Below are 18,513 nucleotides of genomic sequence, written 5' to 3' on the forward strand. Positions count from 1 at the left end.
CCCCTCAAGACCGCGCATCCGTTTTTGACTTCACTATCGTGATGACGCTCGTTGCCGTCGACACTTTCCCCGGTATGAGCGGCCCGATGACTGAGGACGCCACCCCTACCCCTCCGCCGGCAGCCCGGACCCCGACTGCCGGGCTCCGTGCCACAGTCCTGGCGAAGGTCTGCAGGGCCTCGTACTTGGACCTGAGCGCGTCCAGCTCCACGCGCATCGAGGCGTTCTCGTTGGCGAGCTTGTCCACCTCCTGCTGAAGCTGAGCCTTCTGCTTCTCCAGCTCCTCTTTCTGGGTGACGCGCTTCACCCGGCAGCTGGCGGCGTAGCCGCGGTTCTTCAGCGTGCGGCGCCGCTGCTTCAGCTGCAAGATCTCCTCCTTGGTGAGACCCCGCAGGTGCTGGTTGAGCTCCCGCACTGACATGGTCACCAGCTCGTCGTCTGTCAGGCTGGTGCCATTCTCCCCCGGCTCCCGCTTCACCTGGGGTTAAGAGGGGAGAGGAGGAGGAGAAAGAGGGATGTAAGAGTTGAAGGAAAAAAGACGGGTAGAGAAAGGAAGGAGACAGAGAGAGAGAGAGAGAGAGAGAGAGAGAGAGGACATTGGCATAGCAGGTGAGGGTGAATACAGTTCAAACTTACAGTGAAGGCGGTGAGTGGCTGCAAGGTTTGACTTCATTACCATTAAAGCATCAGACATATGTTCAGATAGTTCACAGTACAATAATGCAGTGTACCTCTTACCTTCAAGGCTTTATTCCCCTTGTTAGTGGTCGTCATGCCACGAGAGCCTCGCTCTTCTGAACAGACCTTTGGAGGAGAAACAAACAAGTCAGCCTATTTGACCAGACAGCAAGACAAGTTTTTGCTGAAAAGTCTGAACAGAAGACAACATTTTATAACCAGTTAAACCCCACATACTTAGTTGACAGGAGTCAACAAAGGGTCTATCCTATGCTCCCTCCTGTTTTGCCTCTACACTAAATATCTTTGCCAAAAATAGCTCACACCGAGTCGTGAGCTTGTAGATTGGCCATTTTCGCAAAATATTTGCCTCAGAATAGGGATGCTAGAGTTCATGTGGTTAAGTCACCTTTGGTCTCTGTGGGCAGACACCTTCCAGGACTGATATACACATCATTGCATGGAGTTATCGAGTAGCACAGTTTCACATAATCATGTTGCAATGTATCCTGCAGTACGTGTAACTTCCGTAAGGCTGAAAGTGAGGCAAACACACCTTTTCTAAGAATGTCTCTGACTTCCTGTTTCCTTGTGGTTAGGCTGACAGTGCCCACTAGCTTAATATTATATCTAGAGCTCTTATTGGTTGGCTCGCAACCAATAGGAGAGCAGTGAGTCCGAAAAAGAGGAAGTGGTAGAAATAGAGGGAAGGAATCCAGGGGAAAACCAACTGTTAACAGTCATAACACGCTCACACATTATTTTATTCTATTACATTCTAATCAAATAAAACTATAGATGTCATAACCATATGCAGGCATGCCTGCCACCGAGTAGTAAACAAGAGAGGCTACGAAATAAAATTAATCACAAGTCAACAAAGAAGAGTGCAAAATATATAGTACTTCGAGCCTACCGATGAGCATCTTCACTGCAGACTCCACAATGGGATGCTTTATGTTGCTTGTTGGTCTCACTCTCATCGCTAAGATCAGTGTGTTTGTGTGTCTGTGTGTGTGTGTGCGTGTGTGTGTGTGTGTGTGTGTGTGTGTGTGTGTGTGTGTGTGTGTGTGTGTGTGTGTGTGTGTGTGTGTGTGTGCGTGCGTGCGTGCGACAGTGAGCGTGCACGCGTTAGATGAAGGACAACTATTGTTGCTGCTGCTGCTGAGCGATCATCATGAGACCAGTCATGATGAATCAGCAGATTCCTGATCTCACTCACCCCTCTCTCCTCCCCTTCCACTCACATTTCTGCTCTCCTTTATCACTCTTCATCTCCCATTTCTGAACCCCCTCTTAACCCCATATTCCCTATACACCCCCATTTAAACTGTGAGAGACTAGCCCAAAAATAGCTACAGGACCGTGAAAAGGTTATTCGTAATTTATACTTGGCGAAGATGGCAGATGTACAAGCTCACAGTGCATCACAATGAGTTCCACACCTCTGCTGAACAGGTGCTCAGACCAACATGTAGGAGTTGCTGCTGGTGAGGTGGCAGATCCCCACCCACATTTCCACCTGGCTGCGAACCAATTGTTTTCATTGGAGGAGCCCAGCCAACAAAACACTATATTCTAAACTACAGCCACCCTCCATAGAGAGGTGATATTAATAAGGTCACCAGTTCACCTCCCGACCTGATCTATATATCAGTGTCATAACCATCTGAGCTTAGTTATATCATATATAGTATAACTATATTAAAAGGATAAACCCTTGTTTTCGAGGGGGTCCTTCAGCTAGGTGAAGCAGATGGCTCAAGCAGATTTCATATGAAATTTCATATGAAATGAATGAATATGATATGATTAGCATGACTCAGAGATTTTTGTCAGTGAACAGTGAAGTTTTGCTAACTGACAAAAGGGAAAGAGCCTTCTTGTTGACCTCTTCTGATGAGGAGATACTTTCTGTATCTGCTTCTAATTAGCGTGCAGTCTCCCCTATACAACTCTTTCAGTGAGTGAGTGTGTGTGTGTGTGTGTGTGTGTGTGTGTGTGTGTGTGTCTCCTGCCACAATGTCTACAGTTATAAATAGCCTTAGATCAAAGACAAGCACAAGTCAATGGGGCGAGATGCTATGCTACGCACGCGCGCACGCACGCACGCACGCACGCACACACACACACACACACACACACACACACACACACACACACACACACACACACACACACACACACACACACACACACACACTATGTACACCAAACACATAGGACATCAGCATCCTTTTACTACAAATGTATCAAATGTATGCATATTAAGTGAAGGATAAAGGAAAAGAGCAGTGCTAGGCTATTCATCAGTTTATTATTGTTATGGTACTTTAAAACATGGCAGCTCCCTGACACTGCGCAGCCCCAAACAACATTAAAGTCTAAATTATATTCCATATGATGGTGTCACTTCCCACAACTCCACAAGAACTAATCTTCTTAATAACAACATCCTACGATGCGACTAGACACTTGACTTCAGCTTGCTCACAGACATAACATTCTAGGTTGCACCACCTCACAGCCTCACAAGTTCTAACTTAGCCTAGTATGGCTTTTAGTAATGCATAAGTCTTAACTTAAAAGTAATTAAAGCTATAACTATGAGTTTGAACCTAGTGTGAGGTACAGTAGTGCAACTGGCTCTGGCCACCACCGTGGAGGTTGTGGGTTTCAATCTGCCGTGGTGCATCCGGCTTTGTCGAGCGTCTACTGTATACGAACACAATTGGCCCGTGTTCGGGAGAGGGTGAAAATTGTCATTGCACATATTCCTACAGGTTGGGGCGGCACCTAGGCTGTCAGCAGGGAGTGTTGGGCGGAAGGAGCATGACTATAGAGATAATGTGTACCAATTTGCGTGACGTTTGGAAAAAATCTGTAGGAGTAATCATACAAATAAAAATAAAGAAATTGCAAAAATCTGCCTCCTGGTGACGAAATACAGGCCGATGTGGGGCAAAGGTTCTGCTCTGGCCTCCAGGGAGTGTGTGTGTGTGCGCGCACAATTTCATAGTATCAGCCACGCCTTCCGTCTGGCGGAAACAATGAATCAAAGAATTTATTTGTTTATTTTGAATATTTAAAAAAATACAAAACAGAAAAAACAATAACAATGTTTAAAAAGGAGATGGATGAAGTGTAAACTTAATCCTCTTAATACTCTCACCTATGTAAACTCTATTAACTCGTAATTATCACAATTTACACAACCAAAACATTTCCACTCAAACAAAGAAAACATCAGTTCAAAACCAACCCATGACTAAATAAACCCTACATCCATTCTTCAAGCGCTTGTTGAGAGGGTTCAACTACAATGAAAACAAAAAGAAAAAGTCTTTCTTACTTTGCATTTAGTAAGAAGATGCCTACTTGTACCACAGATCCATATCAATGTCTTCTAGGGCTGGGCAATGTGAGAAACTCTATTATATGGCCTTAATAAAATATGATTTATTATTTATATATACTAATACTGACGAACATCACAGTGTGTGCTCACATGTCAAATAACACATACTGTAATCAATCTCATCGATGAGGCATCATAATGGACCTCATGGTCATGGGATACCATATCATTTTCAATGGACTATTTTGAAGAGATGTTTTGAAGAAACAGACTTACTGTTTGCTTTTCATCATGAATGTAGTTTAGACAACAACATTGTGTATCGCAAGGCAATGAAAAAACACAATACGGATAACATGTGACGTACAGACAATAAACGATAAAATAATCTATATAGTGCCCAGCACTATGTGTTCATTACTATACTGTATTGCTATCTGGAGCGCAGTCAGTGTACCCCTTTCTGAGAATGGGGGTGCGCTCAAAGAGCGAGGGTGGCTGGGGGGGATGGGAAAAGACAGAGGAGGATTCCTGCCAGGCATCACCCCATCCCCCCTCATGCCCCATCTCCACACGAAAACAAACAAACGAACATGCAGGAAAACAAACACATGCACAGACCCGTTCCCGCACCTCCTGGGGTGCAAATTTTATGAAATGTAAATGTCATTAAATTAAACATGGGAGTACATAATTGAAGCATACAAGAAACATGTAAATATGTCATGGAAATTACACTGGAACAACACTGCAAACTCCTGAGTGTTAATTGGATCACTTGCGCTCTTCGTCAGAGTTAGTCACTTATACCATGTTTGTCTTTGTTACAAACATAAACATGGTATAACCGCGTACCGGTATACGCACTATTCTGGGTAGAGAGTAACAATGCTGGAACGGTTCCAATCCATCAATAGGCAGAACATGGCGGTGAGGTGAGGTGACCGTGTATAACTCAGTATATTGAACATGGCACTTTAACACTCACAGCATTAGGGCTTTGTTTCCCAGTAGAGCTACGCATTCTAAACACAAATGCACTCAGTTAATTGCGGCACAGCAGTATCACTGCACTGTGCGTGCGTGCGTACACATGTTTGTACACACAATGACCCGAGACCGCGTGTTTAAGTGTCAGGCTAGTCCGCCGAGGTTTTAGGATCATCTGCTGAGCGAAGGCATGTCCATTCATCATGGGTCTGGCACATATATACATACACAGACGCATGCTTCACCAAAGGTGTCCTTGCCACCCCATGCGTGGCCGTCACAGTGTGGTCACTGCCACACAGCCACTGTGTTGCTACAACAGACTTTTTTTTCTCTTTTTTTGCTGTGGCAGGCTGTATTTTTATGGAGCAAACTGAAAGAACGCTGACAACTCAAGAGCAGAGCTGCTTACTGTTACAGCGGAGAGACAACACACAAGCACACGGACACGCGCACACACGCGCACACACACACACACACACACACACACACACAACAGGACAGGACGCATGGAGGAGAAGGAGGAGGTGAGGTATAGCGAAGAAGTGGGAAATACAGAAGTGGAGAAAGAGAGAGCGAGATGAGAAAATTAAATAATAGAAAAGGAGGAAGAAGGGAAGGAGGGGGGTGTGAGAGAAAAAATATAGTGAGGGGGGGGGGGGGGGGGGGGCTGAAAGAATTGCTGACGTCTCCAGAGCTGATTAGCGGCGTTACGGCGGAGACATCACACCCACAGCGGAGGGAAAAACGCTGAGTATGGAGGGAAGACAGAGTCGTGTGGAGGGGGCAAATGACAGGGGAGAAAGAGGGATAGAAGAAAAAAGACATAGGCTAGTGAGAGAGGAGGAGGAGGAGGAGAGGACAGAGGTGCAGGGAGAGAAGGATGGAGAGGGAGGCTGATGAGGAGCAATAAGAAGGGTGGGAGAGAGAGAGGGAAGGAGGAATGGAGGGATAGAGGGAGGGAGGGGGGGGGGGCAGTGAAGGAGGATGAGGGGGTGGGAGAGTGTTTGGGTGAAAATGCATCCTCAACACATTTGTAAGAGCTTAGCTGTTGGGTATGGGGGGTAGAAAGGAAGGGATAGAGGGATGGAAGGATAGGGGGGGGGGGGTGGTTGGGGTCGAAAAGGAGGGAGTAGAAGGGGAAAAAATCTACTGAACTCAGCAACGGCCACGGCTAAAACCTCCAATTAGAAAAAGTTCTGGAGTTGATCCGATGCAACAAAACTGCTGCCACTCTCTCTCTCTCCCTGACTCCCTCTTCACTCTCTCTCTTTAAATGCTCCCCCTCACTCTTGCACGCAAGCACACACATGCACACGCACACGCACAAACACACACACACACACACACACACACACACACACACACACACACACACACACACACACACACTTGTGGACAAGTCGGATTCGAGTGAAAGAGCCGACTATACCACAACCGCATTGAAAAAGTGTTGATGACTTAGGACCCATCTTTTTTGTTTGCTTGTTAAATAAAACCTGTGCATTTTTCAGGGTGTAGTGAGAGAGAGAGAGAGAGAGAGAGAGAGAGAGAGAGAGAGCTGGTGATGTCAAGTAGTGTGGGTCATAGGTGAACTCACTTATCACAGAAGAAGATACTCATGTAGATTTAAGGAAATTATAGTCACCAAAAGATGACACAGAGCATGCTTCCATCAATATTATGTGTGTGTGTGTGTGTGTGTGTGTGTGTGTGTGTGTGTGTGTGTGTGTGTGTGTGTGTGTGTGTGTGTGTGTGTGTGTGTGTGTGTGTGTGTGTGTGGCTCCAGACACAGCTCTAATTAATCTCGTTTGAGAGAGAACCCTTTGCTCTCGCCTCTACCAACTCACAGAGAGGAATTTCTTAGAAATACACTTCCTACTTAATAGCTTGCAAACGCCCCGCACGCACGATAGCCCTTCATAACGACCACAGGCTTGTGTCAAGTGTCTATATGAGCACAATTAGTAGGATACAACAGCAGTGGCGCATCGCAGATACTACCTTAGACTCCATCTCTATCCGGGTGTTTTGGTAGGTACTAGGTATGGCACAGTGTGACATTGATTCACAAAACTAAAAAAAAAAAAATCCAAATCACCAAAAGATAACCATGGTCAGCTGTGATATTTTGCAGTGTAACCATACATGCCCAGCGTCTGCATACCCTGTTACACTATCAATTAAGGCTCCTCTGAGTACCTCTATGCAGTAATACCACTGGAGAAAATGAAACAAGACGGGCAAAGAGAAATGTGGACACAGGGTGGGAGGAAACGGTGAGTGCGAGGACAAAATGCTAGGACGAAGATAGAGCATGACGGAGAGGGAGAGAAAGATGTAGTGACACGAATACAGAAAGAATTAAACCTTGAAGCGCTACAGCGCTCAATTCCTGGCTCCTCTGCCCGCGTAAAAATAAAGCCAGCAGTGCCCATTGATTCAGCGTTGGGCTGGGGGTGTTAAGGGAGCCGGTAAATAATTAACGGTGAGCAATGTGCATGTGCAGTGGCTAATTGAGAATCAGGAATCTGATCAGTGATAACCTCACAGTCTCACAGCAGAGATATGAGAGTGTGAGAGAGAGAGAGAGAGAGAGAGAGAGAGAGACAGACAAAGAGAGAGAGACAGACAGAGAGAGAGACAGAGAGAGAGAGAGAGACAGGGTGGGAAAAGTCATGAGAGAGAAAGAAAGACAGATAGTATTTACCTGTCTAAATACTTCCTTAATGTCAACGAAGTCCACTCCCACAACACCAGAGGGAGTTCAACAAACCATGTGCAACCCAGATTCGGTACAAACAAGGGATTAAATTAATTTTTTTGGTATGTTTTTTGTTTCTTCTGTTTTTTTGTTTTCATTGATTCGTATGTTATACTCGTGTTTGATCATTTATTATTATTTGGTGTAAAAAAAAAAAAAAAAAAACGTTTGAAAAAAAAGAAAAAAAAAATTCGCTCCTATGCCACCAAAATGTGGAACTCCCTACCAACAGTCATTAAGACATGCAAATCCCTTGACTCCTTCAAAACTGCTCTCAAAGGGCACCTACGGACGGCTGCAATTCGAAACAGCCCCCGTAAAATCTGAATCCCCCACCCACCTCTGTTTCCCCTCACTGTATATATTTCTTTTCCCTTTTTACCTCCTATGATGATTTATTTTTGACTATATACAGTAGTTGTGTATATTCGTACGTCTCTAAATGCCGTATTGTAAACAAGTGTAATGCTTGTTAACAGTTTTTTGTATTGAGTTGCACTTGAAATGTACTGTAATTCTGAAAACTGTTAATAAATCAATCAATCAATCAATCAAAGAGGGGTGTGAAAATCAAGGGAGGGAGATACTGATATAAAGTGTAGGAAGTAAAAGAAGAGGAGGCAGGAGTTTGTAGTTTTCCATGTGGAGAGAGAGTAGGAAGCTATTAACTAGAAGGTACACAGAGCGTAAAATAAGCATGCTAACAGACACAAACACACAGAGAGACAGAGAGAGAACAAGAGAGAGAAAAGAGAGAGCGCAGAGAATTTGGAGAAAGAAACTATCACTTCAGACATTTCTTCTCAGGGTAACAAAAAAATCTATTGTGTGTATCGTTTCAGTGCGCACATGACAGTGTTTGTGTGTGTTATTAAAGAACAGAAAAAGTCCTGGCGTCGACACGTTTTTCCCATTCCAGGTAGTAAGTCGAAGTGTGATGACAAATTTCCCAACACAAGCAAAAAAAAACAGCATCGTCAGGCAATTGAGCGCTGGCTCCTTCTTTTTTTTCTTTTTCTTTTTTGTATTTCGTAAGGGCTTTTTTGAGTGAAGAGAAACCTTGTAGGTTAATTTGGTTTCCCCCCACCACCTCTCTCTCTCTCTCTGTAGGTGTGTGTGTGTGTGTGTGTGTGTGTGTGTGTGTGTGTGTGTGTGTGTGTGTGTGTGTGTGAGAGAGGGAGAGAGAGAGAGCGAGAGAGAGAGAACACAAAGAGCTGCAAGGGAGACGGTGATAAGTTAAGCTAGCATGTCGTTTATTTCCCCTAGACTTAGTACATCCCAGGTCAGCAAAAAAAATAAAGGTAGAGAAACAAACAAAAACTGACTTGCTCTCAGCATCTAGTTGTGCCATTAGGCGAGCATATAGGATGACTCTACGAGGAATAATGATTAAAGTTACATTAAAAGTCCTACTTTTGTAACCAATCTATTCGCCCAGAACGAAGCAGTGACATCATATTTTGTGCATATTAAAAAGGAAACCATAGACAGGCCTTGTATTGTAGTCTGGAGATACCATGGAGAAGCGAGAGTGAGTTTAGTGATGTGTAGGCTGGTACCAGTCTGTATGCCATGGTAACCGGTGGTCAGTGGCATGGAGATATTCCAGGTGGTGACAATCTTTATTCTTTATGGAGGCACAGTTCCTGTGACTCATAGTAGGTATATATAGCATGACTGGCTATGTGACTCATGCACGCGCATTCACACGAGTATAGTGCACACATCAATACTGATGTGTGTGACCAGACAATCAGAGATCTGACATGCGTAAAATAGATTATAACGGGTCGCTCCTCTTCCCACCCGCATTCATTTTACGGTTGCATTCGCAACTGGAAATCAAAGATGGTGGATTTGAATTTTCTGAACTAGAGGTTTCAAAACGGATTTGTAGAAACCAATGGGTGCCTTCGTCCATATTTTTTGGACATCCACAGTTTTTGGACGAACCAAAAAACAGCATTGGGATTTGATATCTAATCTGTGAGAGTAGAAATAACTCAGCAAAGAGCAAACATTGTATCAGTAAGAGAGAGATATAGGAATGGTTAATCAAATTATGTCTCTAACAGCCTAAATCCAAATCTGATCGACTAAAAGGGCCTCTGGATTTCTAGATACAAGGTACTTGCTAATGGTGGCATGCCATTAGCAAGTGATGTATCCCACGGTCATCTGGGTTTCGGCTCTCCCAACATCATACCCCTCACTCAGGTGACCCAGCCGGGGTGATCAAGTCCCGACTTACGTCCCAGTAGCTACCCTCGATCAGACCCATTAGGGAAAAACCAGGGCTACACAATCCGCTCCTCCTGAACTACTCTGCCTTGACTGGGTATGCGGGAGGATCGCATCAATCTGGCGTGTGGAAGGACTAGGCTCTGTGGGTTGACTCCTGTCCAGCCCCTCCTACGGCTCACCAGGTCCACTCCTGCTCTCACCAGGTCCAGCCCCTGTGCGTTGCACCAGACTCCCAGCACCAGGCACTTCATTCAGGAGTGGTGGATTCTCGAGGCGCAATGGTTCTGCAGGCTCCATCTGGCCCATGGTGATGCCGCAGACTCCACTTGCGGCGTGAATGGCCCTCCTAAAGGCCTCACCGTGGGTTGTTGGGCTTCTTCCTCACGGAAGACACAGGCTGTGCCGTCTACATTCCGGCTGCCACCCGTCTCTCCGGTGGTCACCAGACTATTCCTGGTTTTCACGTAGTCTATTCCTATGAGTCACCATAAATAGAATAACTAAAACAAAAATACATTGCATGGATGGACCTGGGACGTATCCTCAGTGATGTATCCCATGAAGTGATATTGGCAGGGATTATGTGCCTAGTCACCCCTATAGTGTGTCAAACCAAAAAACTGAACTTAACTGTCGAGTGCGCATTTGCGCAAGCACATGCACACGTCATGCACAAGTCATAGCTGCGGTGTCACTGTATCTCACTCTGTTTATATGCGGGAACACATGTGTTACATACTGTACATTACACTGTAATGATTACAATATGTCTATCTTTTTATGTGGGGTGCACACACAAGCGTAGTAGGTGTCTCTGTGTGTGTGTGTGTGTGTGTGTGTGTGTGTGTGTGTGTGTGTGTGTGTGTGTGTACTATGTGTGTATGTGTATGTGTATGTGTGTGTGTTGCAAGTCACTGATGCAAGTCATGGGTTGCAGCCGTCAGGAGGACCAGTGGAGGCTGCAGGAACCAGTGTATGCCAGTGTTTCTGGCATACGGTTTAACTTTTCAATATGGTCCAGACATTTGGCACTGATTGCTCTTGTAGTTTGCAAGATTAGCTTCGGAAACACAGACAGACACACAAGGGCCAAACAATAATCTCCAGCTCTGCTCCGGCCCGGGGACACCTTGAAGACTTATGGTTGGATATGGCACTGTTTCCCAAGCAGTAGGTCGAGACCCATTTGTGGGTTGCGGACAAATGTTAATGGGTCCCTTTATTTTTTGTTTCCTAGATTTTGTTTTTAATTATTATTATTTCTTAATTTCTTCCAAAAATGATTCCCGCTAAATGGCAGTATCAATAGTTCAGCACAGGCCAATATAGGCCAATATAGACAAATCTTCCAACGAGAGTTGGAAGATTTGTCTTAAATCATGATTATAATGTTATAAATTTAAGCCCCTTTAAAAAGAAGTAAAAAACGTCTTTGGCCTGGAGGCTATTTGTGAAAAATAAGTCAAATAAGTACTTGGCCAAGAATGACAAATTCAATGAATGTTTTTCAGTAATTTCACGAAGATAATAAAAGACAAAATCATTACAATACCATGAATTAGAAAACAAATGTTTAAGAAGTAGTGAAAATAGCCAATCTACAAGCTCACAACGCGGCTCGAACCGATGCATTGTGAGCTTGTAGATCTCCTATTTTCACTAGTTTGGGTCCCGGGCAAACCTAAAACGTTTGGGAACCACTGCAATATGGGATCCGTTTTGCAAATACAGGTAATATTTGGTGTGTGCGATTCCTGGTCTGGAAATTCATACCACAAGTCTCGGATCGTCTCACTGCAGTTAAAAACTGCGGCAAGTTGGCACATAAAGATGATGCAACTGGAAGACAAACCCTGGCGTGGATACTCTGGTTACCGAAGCTTTGCTTATCTATAGCTACAACCCGCTCTTAGTATCCCAAGACATCATGTAAAAACAAAGCATTGCTATTGGGGCTTATGTATTGTATGTGTGTGTGTGTGTGTGTGTGTGTGTGTGTGTGTGTGTGTGTGTGTGTGTGTGTGTGTGTGTGTGTGTGTGTGTGTGTGTGTGTGTGTGTGTGTGTGTGTGTGTGTGTGTGTGTGTGTGTGTGTGTGTGTGTGATGTGGTAGTGTCCTCTTACATGTGCTGTACTCTCCTCTACTACACTCAAGCCTTCTCAAAAAGAACACAAATAAACTTTTGTATGCTGGATGAGTCCTGAGGGGCCAAATATGAGAGCTTGACATCATGCCTGGTGATCAAAAAGAGAGGCTATCGATATGGCAAAGAAGCATGGAGATCATGTTAACCGTGTGAAGCAAAATACCACGAGAAACATAGTAAGACAAAGTTAGCCCCTAAAAGTAATTTGAGCAACTTAGCATAAAACTAAGAGTCGCTGTCAATTGCATTATTGATGACGATGCAATATTGCTATACTGTAATGGGATCTCTTTGTAGGCTATTTTTGTTCATTATCTTGTCAATAAGGAGCATACTGTATGTGGGACCACATGTGTACACAGATACAAAGATGCGCACACACATACTATAGACACAGCCAAGCATGTACTGTGCATCCCCCCCACCCCTCCCACACACACACACACACACACACACACACACACACACGCACACACACACAGAGTTCCCTCTGCGACCACCATGTCAAAGACACAAGGAAGCAGAAGAACAGTGGAGCACAGCAGTGATTATGCACCGGATCTGCTTACACCATATTTCATCATTACTGTAGAAAAAAAAACACTCAAATATTGATCTACCCCACTCTCTCCCTCTTCTGATTTCCCCATTTTCCCTCTCTTACTCCTTTACCTGAATTTCCTTTATGCTTTTTGTCTAGCCTCCCTTCTGTCAGCCTCACTCCTCACTTTCTCCCTCTCCCTCCAAGCTTTTACATTTCTGCAGAGACATTTGTTAACCCAACAGACGTCTCTGAAACACATCTCCAAGTTGTAAACAAGATGGTGAGCATACACACACAGGGCACTTAAAGAATCTCTATCACAAGCCTATAGGAAAGACAGCACGATGGAAAATAAAACATTAACCGAAATAACTAATTGATAGTACTTGCATCAGTGTAGCCCTTCGTTTCATCGGCGCAAACGCCTCTTGGTTTAATAGCTCCTGTCCGATTCATCATCATCTGACATACCTAGTGGAGCTCTTGCATACTGTTTCATCACATTGTAGGTGCACATAAGTACTCATTACTACACACACACACACACACACACACACACACACACACACACAATAATCATGTTTTATTTCATTGATGCTGAAGAAGAGGGTAATGCAATATGTATTGCTCACAGCAAGCACCAACTGGACCAACTGTCTCATGTGGCAACTGCAACATTTTCCAAGTAAGGGAGATTGTAAAATCATTTCCCAGACGCCAGCCACATGCAATGCGAGCGCACACACACACACACACACACACACACACACACACACACACACACACACACACACACACACACACACACACACACACACACACACACACACACACACACACACACACACACACACACACACACACACACACACACACACACACGCTTACTGAATATTATAGGACATACAAACTAGTACATCCTAGGTCTACTCCCCTCTAGATCTTATAGGACATATTATAGGACATACAAACTAGTACATCCTAGGTCTACTCCCCTCTAGATCTTAGCATCTTGCAGGTGTGTTCTATAACACTTGCTCTCTCTCTCTCTCTCTTCGTTCTCTCATGTGCATGCACACACACACACACACGTGCGCACGCACACACACACACCAATGCAAAGAAAGTAGCTGTGGTAAGTAACAAGTGAAAACGCCATCTGTCAAGCGTAAGAGCATTTGCTTTGCCTCAGCATTTTTGGGGGGAATGCCTTGAAGACAAAAGGGTCCTTGTTCTCAATCTCTCCACAAATCCCATCTCTCATTCTTCTCCCTCTTCCTTCATCCCTCGCTCTGCGCCTCGCTGCACTGCCACCATCAGCAAAGTTGCACACATAAGCATTGGTCAGCGTTCAATTACCGTGAACACCAGGGAGGGATGGGGAAGTACTTGACAGAGAAATGCACTTCAAGCACTGATTAAATACTGATACCATGTATAAAAAAAGCTTAGCCCCTAGGTTGTGTGCTGGTGTGGGTGTGTGTATGTGTGTGTGTGTGTGTGTGTGTGTGTGTGAGTGCGCACATGTGACTGTGTGTGTGCATTGCACAACATTTGAGGAGTTGATGGGAAAAGTAGTCTATATGGGTGTGCTAGGGGGGGAAATGGTGAAAGCATTTGTGTGTATGAAAGAGAGGGAAGTAGAAAAGGGGGACAGAGGGAGAGAAAGAAGAGAGGCAAAGAGAGGCCACTCCTCTCTCCAATACTGATACAAGTGTTTCATCATTATGGCCCTCTATTACAGTACTTGCCAACTTGCTTACTACATACTTTTGATACACTCAGTAGAGTGCTGACTCCAACGAAAGCTGCTGATATGGAGTCATTAGAGGGTGAAGTTTCTGTTTCTCTTCAGCCCATATTGCTTCCCTATTACTCTTCAGTGTTTAAGATGTACGGTGTTCATCAAGGTTGCTACTAGCCAAAAGATAATGGCCCTTCAGCTAGATCAATTAAAGGGCATCAATGCGTATAGACCATACCCTTGTGAGGTTTACGTTTCATTTTGGTACTATTTGGTATTAGTTTTGGGGGGTTTTTCTACACAGTTCATGAACACTGGCCTTTCAACAGAAACTGCCATGGATAATACTGTATTGCACTTTAAATTCATCAGCACTTTTTTTTAATTATTATTTTTTACCAATGTTGTCTGCCGTCTCTCTACTTTTTAATGTGTCCAACCATGTGTTGCGAAAAACTGTATTTTGCTCCCTTGTATATACCTATGTGTAGGCTATGTATTAAGGAAGTGACAATACAATGTATTCTGATGGGACTGCCATATATATATATATATATAGGCTATATATAGAAATGTTTTTTTTTGTGGCTTTCGCCTTTTTTATGGAGGGACAGACAGTATAGGCTGACAGGAAATGGGGAGAGAGATGGGGGGAAGACATGCAGTAAAGGGCCGTCGGGATCGGGAGTCGAACCCGCGGCACTGCCAAGGTACCAGCCAAGGTGCCTGGTGTGTGTGTGTCAGTGTGTGTGTGCGTGTGCGTGTGCGTGTGCGTGTGCGTGTGTGTGTGTGTGTGTGCGCCTAGCCACCTTAACAGCCAGGAATATCACTTTCATTGTCCTAGTGGTGGTGACTAATTAAGCCAAAAGCAGACCAAGCAGCAATAGGCTGTTCAACTGACATTTTACCACCTTTATTTCACGTGTTCACCAAAATAACAAAAGCTCCCCTAAAAGCAATTAAATGTCCAGCTGAAACAGTCGTGTCCACACACACACACACACACACACACACACACACACACAGAGAGAAGTCCTGTGTATACGGGTCCTTAGTCCTATGATAGGACCCGTCACATTATACATAGGCTACAAGCATATATTTATTTCAAAGACTAGCCTAATAAACAGATCTCATTCGCTCGCGCCCAGACCTTTGTCCGCCAGTGCCATATTGTTGTAGCGAATTTAGTAACCTATCGAATCATGAGACTCCAGCGCGAGAACTCGATCTCGGCAAGGTAATTTACTTGATTTGAAATTACACAGCAAGAACCAATCTCACCGTTATCAACAATAATAGCAATTAGGAATTTAGCATATGAAACAGCATATCATTATGCAGCATCCTACGTGAATGTAACACATAGGCAGGCTAATTGCCTATACCAAACCCCAGTATTTTGGTGACCTTCCAATCATGCACGCGCTGCGCGTAATAAAGCAAGCGAATTCGACAGGCAGCGATAAAACTGCTAAATCTGCAATAATAATAATAAACCTGGAATATTGGGAATACATTTAATTTAATTCAATGTGCCACCAATGTCAGTGTAACTTCATGTTGCCATGGCTCCCCTCATGCCTCCGCTCTGCTCGCGCAAACGTTCAGATAGGCTACAACGTTGTGATGAATCAGCATCTCTTATTATGGCCAGTCAGACTGACTCTGAGGAAATATAATAAAACAGGCTTTACGTCATGCAGACCATTAATCCACGAGACAATTGAAGGCCACAAAGCAAATTGTGTAATTTCATTAAATGGCAATACTAAATAAATATAGTATTGCCACAGTTGTACCCTATACCCTCTTGGCTCATATGGCAAATATTTGACACTTTGCCAGCTTTAGTTACGCAAAGAGGCGATAATGTCAGGGGGTCTGTTTATTTTTGTTGCTGCGTTAAGGGGTTTGATTATGCCACATGCGAGTAGTAAAGCAGGTGGAGGGGGAGTAAATGCATGAGTGAGTAAATATGGAAACTATATTTTCATTAATTAGTACATCTGCGAACAGCTGACTAGATAGTCAAGCTATTATAGCCACCTTACCTCAGAACGAAGCAACAGATTATAATCAATGTGCAAACTGCTCGCTGTGTCCACTCCACTGTCCAGTACAGTAGTCGGGTCAATTATCTTCGCTCCGGTTCACGTCTCTCAACAGCTCCCAAACTGCTTTCACCTGTCTACATAACATGATCGAGTCTGACACAGACACTCAAAATTGGGGAATCCCCAACTCTTTCCATACCTCTACCTACTTGTCCTCCTCAAACTCTACCCCGATCAATTCCGACATGCCTGCACTGTGCCTGCACAGTGGACACTATAGTGAAAGTGTACACAGCGGCCGCCCTCTTTGTCTACGGGCAATACTGTCTACTATGATTCTGAAAGCTCCGGTTGGTCGGTCGGTCGGCGTGGCGATAGCAGCGACCGCTGGAGCGCAAGGCAAGGCTGCCCTGCTGTGTTTGACGGCCCAAATTGCCCAAAGGTGATGATTCAGCAGGGGAGGCTAGCCCTTTAAACAGCGCCTCATTGGTATGATGTCGCTCGTTTTGGGCTGTGATCCAGTCAGCATAACATAACAGCAGCACGGCACCACCACCACGCAGTGGCACGCACGCACACACCGCACCGGGACGGGAGACGGCGACAGCGGCGTGGCAGGCAGTGGTGGCGTGCACAGTCAGCAAAACAATATATATCTATATCCAGCATTTCATATAGAGCAGATCAGCAATGATTTATTTATACTGCAAGTACTAACTAAACCGTACAAACTTACCCGACCAAAAGTGAGATGGTTCCTGCGCCCACCGCACCGCCAAAGGTTTTGATTTACCGCTGAATGCCGAGCCGGCGCTCAGAGCGACAGTTGGTGTTCACACCTTCTTGCAGATCGCGGATCTATCCACCCCTTCCTCGCTTGTTTTAGTCTATGGTAGGAAGCGCCAGACGTCAGATGATGTTTGGATCACATGGTTTCATTCATGAAGGATCTACGCGACAAGCATTTAAAGAGATAGGCTAATATACGACTCGTAGGCCTATATTACGAGACACTACAAATGACTACATTGTAATAGGTTGTTTATTGCAGGTAGGTAACAATGACTAATTCACTATAGGCATTTTGTAAAGTGTGCCCAAGGGCTACCATACTATACCCCGGCCTTGTGTTATTTTCCTTATGTCAGAACTGGCCATTTCAGTTAAGGCTACTGAGACTAGTTACCTGCATTGTACCGTGTGTGTGTGTGTGTGTGTGTGTGTGTGTGTGTGTGTGTGTGTGTGTGTGTGTAGTAGGCTCCAGTATAAACATACCTGCTTTATACTAACTCAAGGTATAGGGAGGGGAACTAGTATAGGGGTTTAAAATGCAACCGTTCCAATGCCAGACAGACACCCTTAGTAAACATGATTAGCCTATATTAAAGCAGAAACAAAATTTGTAGCCCTTCAGGTGAGTTGCACCCAAAATCAACAGAACTAGTCACCATTTAGGAAGTTGATCCACACAATCATATTAGACACGGGTGGTGTATAAACATATACATGTAGGCCTATATGAAAATATGCACCTCAGATAGGCCATGTTATCTGATCTCCATTTAGCTTCACTAATCACTACCTACCGTTTCCCCGTTTAATTCTACTGGCTGAGGGACACAATTCAACTCAGGCAGTCTGTAGTACACATATACTTTAGTCCGAGCGCCAAAAGGAGGCCAGTATTGCATACTCAGTTTCACACTCACTGTGTGGTAACCAACTTCCTCTGTTGCTATTTGACCAGACATCAGCACTGAAATCACAATCAACTGCATCAGACACACAGCACACACTGAAACGTGCACCACAGTCAAAGCAGATAAACATACAGGCTTCCCTGCACAGTGCGCACACCCACACCACTCTCCAAGTTTAGAAAAATATTAGGATGTTATGTGCTGGGTTGGCACATAACATCCACACAGTCTCTGTCCCTCTCGATCTTTCAGAGAAACACACACACACACGCACACACACACACACACA

General features: G+C 44.5%; 1 protein-coding gene across 2 annotated transcripts; it reads right to left on the minus strand.

The window, feature by feature from the left end:
* mafgb (v-maf avian musculoaponeurotic fibrosarcoma oncogene homolog Gb) lies at positions 1-17,363 on the minus strand. Of its 2 annotated transcripts, none has more exons than XM_083765213.1 (3): positions 17,261-17,363; positions 739-804; positions 1-478 (listed from the first exon to the last, which is right to left on the minus strand). In XM_083765213.1, exons 2-3 carry the CDS (start codon positions 772-774, stop codon positions 5-7), a joined length of 510 nt encoding a protein of 169 aa, XP_083621339.1. In that variant the 5' UTR covers positions 775-804; positions 17,261-17,363; the 3' UTR covers positions 1-4. The 2 variants fall into 2 exon arrangements, with proteins under 2 accessions (XP_083621339.1, XP_083621340.1); XM_083765214.1 differs by lacking the exon at positions 17,261-17,363 and adding an exon at positions 16,522-16,868.
* Positions 17,364-18,513: the final 1,150 nt, after the last annotated feature.

This window comes from Protomyctophum parallelum (assembly GCF_964188405.1).
Source record: "Protomyctophum parallelum genome assembly, chromosome: 5".
In the NCBI taxonomy this organism is placed as follows: Eukaryota; Metazoa; Chordata; class Actinopteri; order Myctophiformes; family Myctophidae; genus Protomyctophum; species Protomyctophum parallelum.